This window comes from Harpia harpyja, chromosome 14, assembly GCF_026419915.1.
Source record: "Harpia harpyja isolate bHarHar1 chromosome 14, bHarHar1 primary haplotype, whole genome shotgun sequence".
NCBI lineage: Eukaryota > Metazoa > Chordata > Aves > Accipitriformes > Accipitridae > Harpia > Harpia harpyja.
Genome location: NC_068953.1, coordinates 27616157 through 27629348, shown reverse-complemented (window position 1 = coordinate 27629348; position 13192 = coordinate 27616157). Strand labels below are relative to the sequence as shown.

The following is a 13192-nucleotide window of genomic DNA, read 5'->3' as shown; positions in this document are numbered from 1 at the left end:
CTGACAGAAATTTCATGTGCTAAGCACATGCCCTACATGCAAGCCCAAAATCAGGTCATTAATGTCTATTCTGTCACAGGTTCATAGATATGTAACACAACCTATTGTATGAGTAGTATGGATGGATTTCCAACTAAACAGATCAATTGATAGTTCTAACAAATGAAAATGTTTTATTTTTAATATTACAAAATTCAACAAAAGGATTATACCTAAACATTGTTCACTATATCTCCCTCAAATGAACCGTTAAATTGGTTTAATAACCCTGAAAAAAACCCCATATACTAGGTAAGACATTTGGTATAGCTGTGTTTTCATCTGGAAGCAGCTGTGATTATCACTATGGATACGCAAATAAAAAGCTAAAATCGATAACAATAAATCTGTACAAAATGGAAAGAAGAATTGAATAAACTCTGCCAAAACAAAACATGCCAAAGACAGAGGGAAGATGCTGCTTATCATTGGTAAGCAAATGTATCAGAGATACAAAGAGCTTTTCTGATGACTTAGAAACAAGTTTGAGTAAAAACACTTAACAATATTTTTTATTTGCCACCTCTAACATTGGAGTGTTTTCACAGCAAAAAAGTAAATAAAAGAAAGGCCTTAATCAGTTGCATGTGCATTTCATCCTGGCCTCTATCCTTATGAAGCTCACATATTGGTAAAAATGCTGCTTAAAATTTATTTTCAGTATTGAGACTAACAAAACCAAATCAATCAATTCAACTATAGGTTAGAATAGGTAATGGCTCAACAACCCTACCACTAGAGTAAATAAATGTGGATTTTTGCCCCGGGAAAAAAAATGACACTTGGTAAACATACCATGAACTGAAGAACTAACCTTAAAATCATACCAATCAATGCTTGTGATATATAAAAATCACAAAAGAAGATAAGATTGAATGTTTGTTTTTAAATCAATGCTAAAGTTTTCTTTCTCATTAAAAACGCCATTTAGGAAAGTTGTTACCATTTTAATTTGTGTTATTCCATAACTAATATCTCCACAATTTTCTTAGACTGGAGTTTTCCTTTCAGTAAAGCTTCCTTATGCTGCATTCTACAAGAATGTTAATTCTATTTTACCTTATTCATAGACAGCAATAAAATATTAATATTTAAATATTTTATTTCATACTACTATTTAAGTATTTTTAAGTTACTATTAAGCAAGTTGGAACATCAATTTTTTTCCACTGTTTTAGGGCACATACCTCTTTCACACTGGGGTCCAGTAAAGCCATATGTGCAAGCACATCTGTTCGGAGCCACGCATCTCCCTCCATTTAGACATCCATTTTCACAGACAGCTGTGTCAGAGGGAAGGCAAAAGTAATCTTTATTGAGCTATTTCCAGAAAGACATGAGATATGTACTTGACTAGCTCAGGTAAACTGGTAAAAATGGTAAACAAAACAGGACAGGATACTTTATTTTCCAGAATCTACTTACAATCTTTTCTTATTTCCTGGCCTCATTAGCATCATGAATTCATCTTTTCAAGGGAGCATAATATAAACACAGTAACAACCACAGCTTTTCTGACCTCTCAAAGCCTTTCTCTTTGGGATGGCTAGACAATTCCATAACTTCAAAATAACACCCCTTTCAAACTTTCAACAAAGAAACACTGAAATAGTAGAGATTGTAGACAGAAGGTGCAGAAGAAAATTTCATCTCTAAATCCTCTAAATTTTTCCCTATTCGGAAGCAAATTTAAAAATGTATTTATTCCTCTACCATAACAGAAAAACAATCCAGTATTAAAAAGCTGTTTGCTGATGTTAAATAATTCATGCTATCAACTAGGATAGCAAAATGTAATCGCTATCTATTTTGACTCAGTTAATCCAAGATATTCTTCCCCTGTATGATGCTGTCATTAGATTCAGAACCTAATTTTCCTCATAATAAACTCCAAAAGCAGTTGCTCTCAAAAATAATAAAAAAATATAACATTCACATGAGAAAGGGGCTTTCAAATACAATTTGATGCTCATTGAGTAATATTATTCTTCGTTCTGTTTCACATTCCCTTCAGTAGAAAGAAGGTTTCCATTTATCCTCTTCTACCACTTGATATTTCACAGAGAAGGCACAAATACAATTCTTAATCCTTTCACCATGTGATCCTCTTCCAGATTATTAGGGTAAATTCCTGGTCCCACTGAAGTTCATGTAAAGTGTGCCATTGATTTTGACAGAGCACAAAAGGTTTTCATTAAATGAGCTAAACACATTTTCCCTGTCAGACCAATAGTTCACCAGATAGCAACATGACAGCCTTGGTTAAAATCAGTGTCTACATCTTTATTTGAGTTTCTTCACAGCATTCCAGCCAAGAAGAGCAAGAGACCACCAGAGTCAGTTTGGGAAAGATTTCAAGCAGTGGATCCAGGATGGCTGTTGGCTCAGGATTGATTGAGGTAATCAAAAAATATGTCCATCAACTCTAACAAGACAACATCAAAATGAGCAAAATTCCTAAAGCATACTAGCTAAGTCTGAAGCAAACCCCTGAAATTAAAACAAGGCTTTGTATTAAAAAGCTTAATTTTGTCTATAAGATGAAAACTGAATCCCATGTAAAATCTAAATGTATGGCCTATTGCTCTAGTGAGTGGAAAGCCCTGGAGGTCAATGGGAATTATGGTAGTGTGAGAACTACAGGATCAAGTTATATCCAATTATTATGAATTCACATGATGTTTATTTTAATAGTCCTGATCAGAAAGAATTCACTCGGCATTCATTACAAAGTCATGTGTTTTCCTGTAAAATTCCACTGTACCTGATCAAAAACAAGCTCAACGTCAGTTGAAATTTAGTGCTAAAGGGTGCCCAATCCACACATCCCAGAATTACTTAACTGTACACAGTATCTACATTAATAAAAGTGTACTTACGCTGTCCACAGTGTGTTCCTGTATAACCCTTCTGACAGAGGCAATGGTCATCACTGCAGCTACCTCCATTCATGCACCGGATGTTACAGTGTTGTACTTCAAAGGAAAAAAGATTTTCCTCAGTTAAATCAAACCAGTCAGAAACACTTAACTGTCTGCTAAGGGTGGGGTTTGGGTTTTTTTTAGGGATTGAGTCTGTGAATCAGAAACCAAGGATGCATATTTTAGGACAGATACTTAAAATGGCAGTACAGAAAACAATATTGATTTATGGATCCTAAGGAATACAGGACATGGTGCAAGAATTTGGTACCAGCCTTCTTCACCAAAGTCAAAGGCATTTCATATGGGCATAAATGCACAGAATTTGTCTCCTAGTTTGCAATGATGAGAAAAGGCCATTAATAAGGGAAAAGTACTAAACTTCTGGCAGATACCACCCAGAAGAGAGTCTTATCATCTGCACAATGTGGGAGGGAAGTATTAAAGAGAAGCATTTAAGGGAAGCTCCTGAAGACAGCCTGGTTCTGCCAACACACGGAATATCAGAAGCTGATCTGCCCAGGTAGGACTTCCTGCATGAGAAGGAAAAATAACAGAGCAATTTCTTTCTGTATGCCACCTGTGGGGTCACCCCATCTCCAGATAAAAGGCGCTGCCAGCTGCGGTGCTTAGGGGCTGCGGAGCTCACAGACAGCATTTCCACAGAGCCAACAACCTTCCCCTGCAAGGAGCAGAGGCGGGGGAGCAGCAGCACGCTCTCCTCAGCCACAGCCCTATCATTTATAATGACTAACATGCAGCTTAAGTCCCATGCCAGTAAAGCATAGAAGTCTGTGCTGCATTTTTCTAGTAATAAAGACAAATACGTTTTTTAAGTAGACGTTAGGAACAACTTAAAGTATGTCAGGCTCTTCATTAGGCATAGAGAAGCAGGCAGGCCTCCCGACAAAGTGAAGTCCTCCTTACAGGTCCCGCTGTCCTACACAGCTGTGAACCGGGGCCAGCACTCCAGTAAGCAGCCAGGAAATGGTTTCCCTCTTAACAGGAACCACATGAAAGGCTCCTCCTCAGATAGGATTACGGTCAAATCAGCATTTCAGTAGATTGTGATGGAGCACTGGATACCTACACCATGCTGTCTGAAATGCTCAGGACTGAAAAACAGAAATTGCATGTCCTGCCAGAGCCTGTTGCTAACAGGTGCCATGCCAACCACTGAATTTTTCCTGTTGCACAAAGCCCTTAAGCATCATTTGGCTTTTTACAGTTCAGAAGTATGTCAATGGAATTTTATTTTTATTTTCAAGTAGAAATAATCATTTTAACTGTATTGCCTTCTATAGCAATAGGAATCCACAGAACAGAAGTTAAACATGCAATTGGAGAAAGGATTTAAAACAGTCTAGCATTTAAAACACTGGTACTCTTAATTCTTCAATTATAAAAGTAAAAACTGTATCTTACATTTCTTATGTGTCTAATAGCTATGATACATCTTTGTTCTACTTTGGATGTACTTCAGTACTTCAGGCAACAAAAATGTACTAACATTCCTCAACAAAAAGTAAAATTGTCTGTGAATACAGAGTGAATATCTGGGGAAGATTTTTGGACAATGTCCTAAGTAGGTCAGAGAAAGGTGTATAGTTACTTTAAAACGTGTAGTTCAACTTAGCTTTATACAATCTTAGAAAAACAGAGGGGATTACAAAAAGCATAGGAAATGATATCATCTGTCAAGCAGGGAAGGAACTTGAAAACCACAAACTGATTTCAATTAGAGCAAGCTATGCCAAGAGCTAATTTCCATTCCCACATGAAGACCAAAGCCATTTAAATAGTTTGAACTACATTCGAGATAAAAAGGTTAACAGTAGCTTATATGATGATTTTCATATTATTTATTCAAGTAAAAGTAAAGTATATTTCCCCATTTTGGGATAAGGAGTGGTTTTACACATAACACACACACACAGAGCTTCCATAATTTGCCTCACTGCTTCTTAAAGGAACTTTTCCAAGGTAAAATATGTCCTCCTCCTTTTTAAACTAAAATCATTATGGGAGACTGCTGGGACACCCAGTCATCTTTATTAAAATGAGCCATTCAAATCAGTGAGCTTTCTCCCTTATTACCATGCAAGAAAATCAGTAAACTAACTATTTATTTTCTGCCCTCTTTTGAGGGAACGTTGAAAATAATATTTCCAAACTCATACAGACTATTCTGAAATATTACCCTTTGAAAAGTTTATAGACATGCGAAGGCTGTCTGGAGCTCAGATGATGATTTTAAGACTGCATTTTTGAAAAGCAGCATATTAATGCAGGTCCATAGTCTCTTTTCTCAGCTATATCAACAACTCCATTAATGTCATCAGAGATATTCCAGTAAATTAAATAACCTGTTCCAAGGTATCACACTGACAGAGACTCAAGGAAAAAGCACATGAATTACCATAAGGCTAGTAAATCCATGCATATAGCTTTGCCTTAACTGGACATCCACAGGAAATGTTAACAACATTAATAAATTATTGCTTTTAATCAATTATTGTTCTCCTTCGTGTCCAATTTGTAAACAGTCTGCACTGGAAAGTTCTGAAGTCAAAACAGGAATAACCGCAGGAACATAGCTTTATAAACCTGCAAAAGAGCCAGCGAGACCAAAGGCATCCACACACACTTTGTGTGTGGACAACATTTGCATTGTTTATCAAAGTGAAACAACAAGCTGCACGCTTAAGCATAACAGTTCCTGACTTTTTTAATAAATTCTCAGCAAAACTGAGTAAAGACTTCATCACACCACAACCGCTCACGAAACGTTCAGGAGCTCACCAAGCAGATGAAAGGTAACACACAGGTCATCTACTCTGCGATCCCACACTAAAAAACGTGAGGTGTGAGGGTCTGCGATCCTCAGGTGGGAAAACCAGCGGAGCCACTCGTCCAGCACCGAGGGCCGAGGGCACTCTGCAGGGCAGGCCGGCGGGCACCAGGAGGAGAAGCCGCCTCTTGTCTCTCTGTGCCACTGCCAAGGAAACACTCCCAACCCCGGCCGTGCATGACGCAGGGCTTTGTCTGCCAGGAGCTGTAAACAAGGAATGACGGTCTCATCACATCCCAGATGCTCCGCGTGCTTTCTCTGTCAAGTGACTGACTCAGGAGAGAGATGGCAGCTAGCACCAGGACGGGACACGGGCCTGCAGCCCTGCATGGGGTGCTTAGAAAACCCGCAGCTGCCTCGAAAGCTCTGGAAACGTTTAAAATTCAAGACCTTTTACCACGTCTGACAGCAACAGAATATAAGGGAAGGGGCTGAGCTCCAGGTTTTACTGCCGTTGAATGGACATCTCCCACACCACCCCAAGGAGTGGGATCCTGGGGCGCGAAGCCAAGGGCCCAGGCTCCGGCCTCCCCCCCGGCAGCACATGGTCCCTGAGGAAGACCTCGGTCCCCAGCTGGTGCCTCTGAAGCTGCTAGCAGGGGGAGCGGAGCAGGCCCCATTTTGCACTCAGGCAGCGTAACCAGCCTGCCGGGGGGGGCGCAGACACTTGTCCCCGCCAGCTGCCACCCCCAGCACCCACCACAGGTCTCACTGCCTCTGCCATGGCTCCCTTCCTTCAGAGACAGCCCCATCAGTAAATGCCTTCCCTGTTTAGGCCAGCCCAAGCCATTCTGACTAAAACAGGTTGGAAGCAAAAACAGTGGCTGAGCTCAGAGACACACCTGACCCGTAACCCTGGGGGCAGCAGGGGGTGCCTGATGCTGAAGGAGAGACCCTCCTCCTCCTCATTCCCCCCCCAGCTCCCACAAGGGCAGAGCAGCAACTCCAACAACATGGCAGGATGGTAAGATACGTCTGCAGCACAAACAGGGGCACGGCTGCAGCATGAACAGACAAAGCCAAAGCAGCCATGGCCCAGGTGGTTTGGGAGGTAGCAGCAGAGCAGCCACCACAGAGCTGGCACAGCACAGGGTATAGGACATCTCCCCACACGCGCACCTGCAACGTCAGAGCCACCCACACATCAGAGCCAGCAGGGGGGATGCCTCCACACGTGGCAATCTTACCTCCAAGCCTACTGTAAGCATACCCAAAAATTCAGTAATTACACAGAAATAACCACTACTCGGCCAGCAAGTTCACTGATGTCACAAAAATCCCTGCTGAGAAAACCACCGGTTGATCTTTTCAACCATGAATCAGATTCCTAAAGCTGACTCGTAACCAGAAAAGTCTCAACAACTGACCTGCATAAGAATCAAACTTGAAGGCTTTGTTTTGCTTTCCAATCCACATGCTTTCCAGTTTGCATTAATTATTTGATTCCGGCAGACAACCAGTCTACAAGAGCCACCGTGAATTCGGTTTCTGCCTATGGTTGTACATGCAATAAAACCTGTGCCCACTACTGATTCTTTAAGTACTAAAGACACACATAGCTTAAAATATCCAAAAGATAACTGAGACACATCTCATATATCAGAAACCATACATTTAATCCTGAGAAATCATGGCATTTTCACTCATATTTTTTATTTGTATTTTGAATGTGACAAACTTGTATCATCTATTTTTTATTTTTTTGATTATTTTAAGAAGAGTTTTTTCTCATTTGTTAAAATGTATAATTAAGATAAGATTTCATGAATGCATATTCTGACAAAATATTAACTGTTACCAATGGGAGTTGACAGAAACCCTTTGATGTCAAACTGTGTTTTTAATGTGTATGTTTACTTTGTTTCCTAATAGCAGATCTAAGTCATCGTGGTCTATTGTGTAAATACGTATTCATGGATTTTGTCTACAGTGCCAACAGAGCAAATGACTTACAGAAAGTGTATGTATGTTCTGTAAGCCCTAATGAGGTGCTGGATCATAAACATTATTACACAAGAGTGCACAGAGGCAGTGCAGTCTTTTCTCTCTACAACAATTCAAGACACGTTTGCTTTCAGAATTGGTTTTAATAAATAAAGGTGATATGACTGCACACACAAAACGTAGCTTAAATTATTGCACTGATTAAACAAGATATAAACAATATCTTTTTTAAGACAAGTGCTAGGTCTACTTGTAAAGTGTTGATACTTATATTGTATACAGAAAAGCAACATTTGAAAGTGGGCAAACCTACGTAGCAATGTAAGGAAAATATTGTCAGCACTGATTAAAGAATATGATTAGTAGAATATTCATACCTAGGAGAAGTAATTGTCAACCAAAATAGCTACGTCATATAGGCTTTAGAAGCTGCTTGACTAAAAACTGTAGTAAAGTCCTTCTGCACCCACTTACCTGTGCAACTCCAATGAAGGCTAAAACTATGGAGATCAATGGTAGAATATTTCAGAAAAAGAACCACAAGAAGAACCATAACTTTACTCATATTCTATTTTTCTTTTAAGTCTTGACTCATAAAATACTTCAGTGTGGCCTAAGAAAAAAAATGAAGTAATACTAAAGCCCACTCCTTCCTGCCTTTTACAAAGGTGCCAAAACATGGGACAGATGTAGGGATATCTCTCTCCTTCTGTACCCTGAAGGGGACCTGGGAGAAGGTCATACTTTCCTTTACTGTCTTACAGGATTAAGGCATATGCACCTGGTAAAATAGTAGCTGCAAACTGAGGCAGGAATGCAACAACACACACATTTGTGCAGCATTTTGCACCCTTCCTCCTTCCAGTACTCCCTGGGAGCTCCATACCCTCCTCATGCTGGCCTCTCCCCAACAGACATCACAGGAGCCTGAGAAAGGGGTTGAACTACAAAGAACAATATTTACCATTTTAGTACATGCCATTCCATTACATTCCACAGTTGTTATTGTTTTTCCACTGTTATTGCATGAAAAGGATGCTAAAGCCACAAGCTGAAGTGGTCAGTTATGTGGGAAAACTCTTATCAACTAGGAAAGCAAAAAAAAATGGCAAGGTAAAAAATACAGGGGCAAAGCAGACCACACATTGAGTCTGAAAAGATACTCAGAACTAAAAGGATGACCATTTTGCATAATATTACAGACCTCAGCTGAGTGCATCCCCCACTGACTTCACTTAACATGTTGTCCAGATAGTTATAGGCATTTGTGGGAAGCAGTTTCCTCCAAAATTCTTCCCAGAAACTTCACATTTTATATAAAAATCAAAATCATCTACATTCTAAGAGACAAGCACCATACTCAAATGAGAAACAGTGGACTTAACAGCTGGCATCTCAGATATGAACTGAGATACTATCCCAAGCAAAATCCTACTTCATATCAGATACTCTACCCAAATACTCTACCTGGTTCATTGAATGAATTTAATTTTACTTATTTTTTTCTGGATCTCAGGAACCTTCCCTGAAAACCTGAAATACAAACATTTCTAGGAAAAGTCATCTCTCTGAGAAGTTTCATTATCAAAGCATCTGTTTTCTTCTGATGAAAAGCTGTTCCACTTAAAAACCTTGACCAGTTCTGTGCCTCTAGCACCTACAAAAGTATCACCTGAATAAGGTCAGCAATATTAGATTCAGAAGATACGTATTGAGCCTGACAAGGAAATGCTATAATACTTGTAGGCCTATGTATGTAAAATACAGCATAGTGTCTGCCTTAGTAACCCCCAAAACAAGACTAGAATTACAAACCAAGTCAAATTCAGCCAATTGTCAAAAGTCATCTCTCTATCATTGCAACTTTTGTGCTGTATATGAGTGCAAGTCCAGCGTTGAATAGAGATAAGGCATTTTCCAGAAAGCAAGGAAGAGTGGAATTAGTGTTACAAACTGGCAAATGAATATAGCTTCTCATAAAACCAATTTGGTTTTGATTTGGCAAAAAAAAGTGTCCCCAATAGCTAGTCTCTGAGTCATTCTTCACTTCTGTCATAGAAGGCTACACTTCCTTTCCTGTGGTAAAAGTCTGCCTGGTGACTCAGAGGTTATTTGTCTTAAATATTGACCACTGAACTATCTTACATACCTTAGTAGCTTCACAGACTCAAAAGAGCAATATCAAAGACACAGAAGAAATACTTACTTGATTTTGAACCACAGGAGGGGGCTATCTGACCATTTGGGCATGTGCACATGTTTGGTCTAGAGCAAAATCCATCCCCACAGGAATGTCTGCAGATTGCTATAAAGAAAACATAAATGCCTTTAAAATATGTTTCAAAAACCCCAGACACACAAAAAACACCTGATAGAAAATATGCATTCAGTACCATAACATAAATACCTACAAACTCGTTAAATTGCATACAACAGATTCCAAAACAGCTCCTCCTGTTCCTCTGCATCTCTGTAGCGGACAGCTAAAACCTAGACCTTCACAATCTGTTATGAAAAGGTCTGGGAACATGCCGCAGGCCACACTAGATATACGGAGATTTCCTTGGAAAAGTGAAACTGTGGTCCATTTTACCAGACTGCTCTTGGAGGAAGGATGGCACCGAGGGAGCATTACAATGCTCCTTTTATTTCTGCACCAGACACACACAAGCGTAATAATTCCCATCTGACAGCACGTTGCCTCAGTATCTCTGGAGAGGGTCTTATCAGCCTTAGGCAAAGTGCCTTTAACAATTATTTCTGGTACATTGTACCATTACACATGAATATGCATACAGCACTATGATGTATGTATGTACGTATTTATATCCCTACATATGTATTTCAGGGATATGGTCCAAACAAGCAGAGAAAATGTACTTGCTGGCCCAATGCTGTTGCCTCCTTCCATTTACTTAAATAGATTAACATATTCCACAGCTACTCGCTCCTGAGAGTCCACACACCCCTTGGATCCCTTTACCACAGACTTAAACAGAACATGTGGATGAGATTAATCCTTTGTTAAATACTGGTATCACATCACTGCAATGTAGCCCGCAAAACTTTGTATATTAGCTTAATATATTTAAAATGGTAAAGAAATGATGTACAGCTGCTATTGAAACCATATAGAAACCATTTCAGTTCTGGTACACAATTAAAAATACCCTGACGTAGAGGGACAGAGATAAACCTCAGTCATAACACATAACTGGATTAACTTACGGACTATGCATTGGTTTCCACCAGGTAAAGTTTTCCAGCCAGGGCAACAGTAAGCATTGTAACGTGATCCACACACATTTGGTCTGGAAAAAAAAGGATGAATTCTTATTTTTACTCAGAAATATGTTTTAAAAGTAGAGGCATAAAAACGGAAAAAGTAAATCACTGCAATATACATTTCAATAATTAAATCTAGAAGTGTTGTATGTTTTTCGCAGAACTCTATGCCTTCAGTTGTGGGGGTTTTTAGGTAACATACACTTTCACAAATTGAAAATTGCATTATAAACACAAAATCAATTCAGTAACATCTGAACAACGGGAACAGAATGGCCAAACCTTGTCTCATATCAATCCATATCTGGAAAAGAAGCATACAGGGCTTTTGAGCAAAACTCCCATTTAAATACAAAATGAGGGATCACACCCAACATCATTAGTGAACACAAGGCAATCTAGTGCTCTTTGATAATTTTTAAGCTTCATGTTGCTTTCTCGTCTTTAATCTAAATCACCATTACTCTTCCGTATTTTGTCCATGAGCAAAACTATGTATTTATGAGTGAAACATGCCAACCATGACATTAGCCAAATAAATGAGCCAAAGTATGTAAATGCTTCATTAGCAAAAAATTACTTACTATCAAAAAAATCAAGGGTGGGATGTGAGTGCATGTAAAGAGATAGGGTCCTGTGAAATGAATATGAAGGGCCTACTGCCCTTCTTAAATGATGGATCCACAGGAATTTTTCTTTCCAACCCATTCCTCTCATCCGTATTTATTCTTTCAAATAATTATATCACTAGAGTTTACAATGAAAGATGACAGGACATGACACTATTCCTATTGTGATTTTATTGGTAGCAATAGAAAAGTTGAAATGGTTCTATACCGCTCACAAATAATAAATCTTTTTTTTTTAATCTACCCTGTCCTATTTATTTAATGCATCTATCCATGCAAGTAAAACCAGTAAGAATAGCTTCAAAAATTGGAAAATGTGCCTTCTTTTGTTGTATGTTTAATAATCTTATTAGAGGAAAATTTTACAACTTCTATTAATATTGTGAGCAATTACTCAATAAATTAATGAAACTAAAGCTAGCTATAAACTAGTACTTCCTAGAAACTGCTTTATTAAAATACTGTCTACAGATTAGAGACAGATTTAAAGTGTTTATTGTTTTAGGAAGGGTTTTCTATTATTATTTTGTCCTTGGTCTTTCAGAAAGTTCTTCATCCCTAATATTGCAATGTCTAAGTAAACAACAGTTACCTCATATGGTGAGGCAACTTAAGACAAACAATCTCGATATATACAAACATCTATTTATGCACATTTTTTAACTAACAAGACTTTTATACTCTATTTATTTAGGGATCTGCATTGTTAATGCAATTTCCAGTATTCTGATTACACCAGTTTTGGTGACACCTAGTCTTTTCATTAAGTGCTTGGCCAGAAACTACTTAAGTCAAAGCAAATACTACCATTACCTTCCACTGGTTCTGGATAATTAGAAAGTGGTAACCGAGGTGAATGTGAGCAACACAATTGGACTTGTTGCAGGGCCCTTTTCCCTTCCTGCAACTGGTGTTACAGACTCAAAGTCTTATTCATATAATTCCAATGTATTCAGTTTTAGTAATGTCAGCTACTTCCCTGCAGGGCTATAACCATGTAACTTTCCTAGAGTTCCCTGTTCATCTATGCCAAATGTTGCTCCACGATCATCTGCCAAGTAAGACTGGCAAGCAGACAAGTGAGATTGCTTTTCACCTTCTCCAGTCAGAAGAAATAATGGAACTTATTAAGACAGACAGAATGGGTTTGTTGCTACCTGTTACAACCTACCGGCATAAACCACCCATTTCCGATCCGGGTTGGTAAGAATCTATAAACAGCTGACCATAAAATGATGTTTAGGTACTCTGTCAAATTTCAGTCTCAGCAAGTACACGGCTTTGGGGACCATCTGGTCCAAGTTAAGAGTCAGGAGCAGACTTCTGTGCCACAGGGAAACCCGATTTTTGAAATCTGTTTCCAAAATGGGGCTCTGGAAAACCTAGATGTGCCAGCAACCATGAAGTCAGAGACCCTGAGAGCTTTGAAGCTGTCCACAGAGTAGGCTACGCTGTACACCCAAGAAGCTCCAACTCAGATGCAGCGTGCTTAGCTTTAAAAAAAAAAAAAAAAAAGTCATCAA

General features: G+C 38.9%; 1 protein-coding gene across 1 annotated transcript in view; it reads right to left on the bottom strand.

Annotated features, from left to right (window-relative positions):
• FBN1 (fibrillin 1) overlaps positions 1 to 13192 on the bottom strand; it is a 159931-nt gene that overhangs the window by 133570 nt on the left and 13169 nt on the right. The window contains 4 exon segments of the mRNA XM_052809134.1: positions 1227 to 1322; positions 2919 to 3014; positions 9962 to 10060; positions 10984 to 11066. Of these exon segments, the coding sequence (XP_052665094.1) occupies positions 1227 to 1322; positions 2919 to 3014; positions 9962 to 10060; positions 10984 to 11066 (374 nt within the window).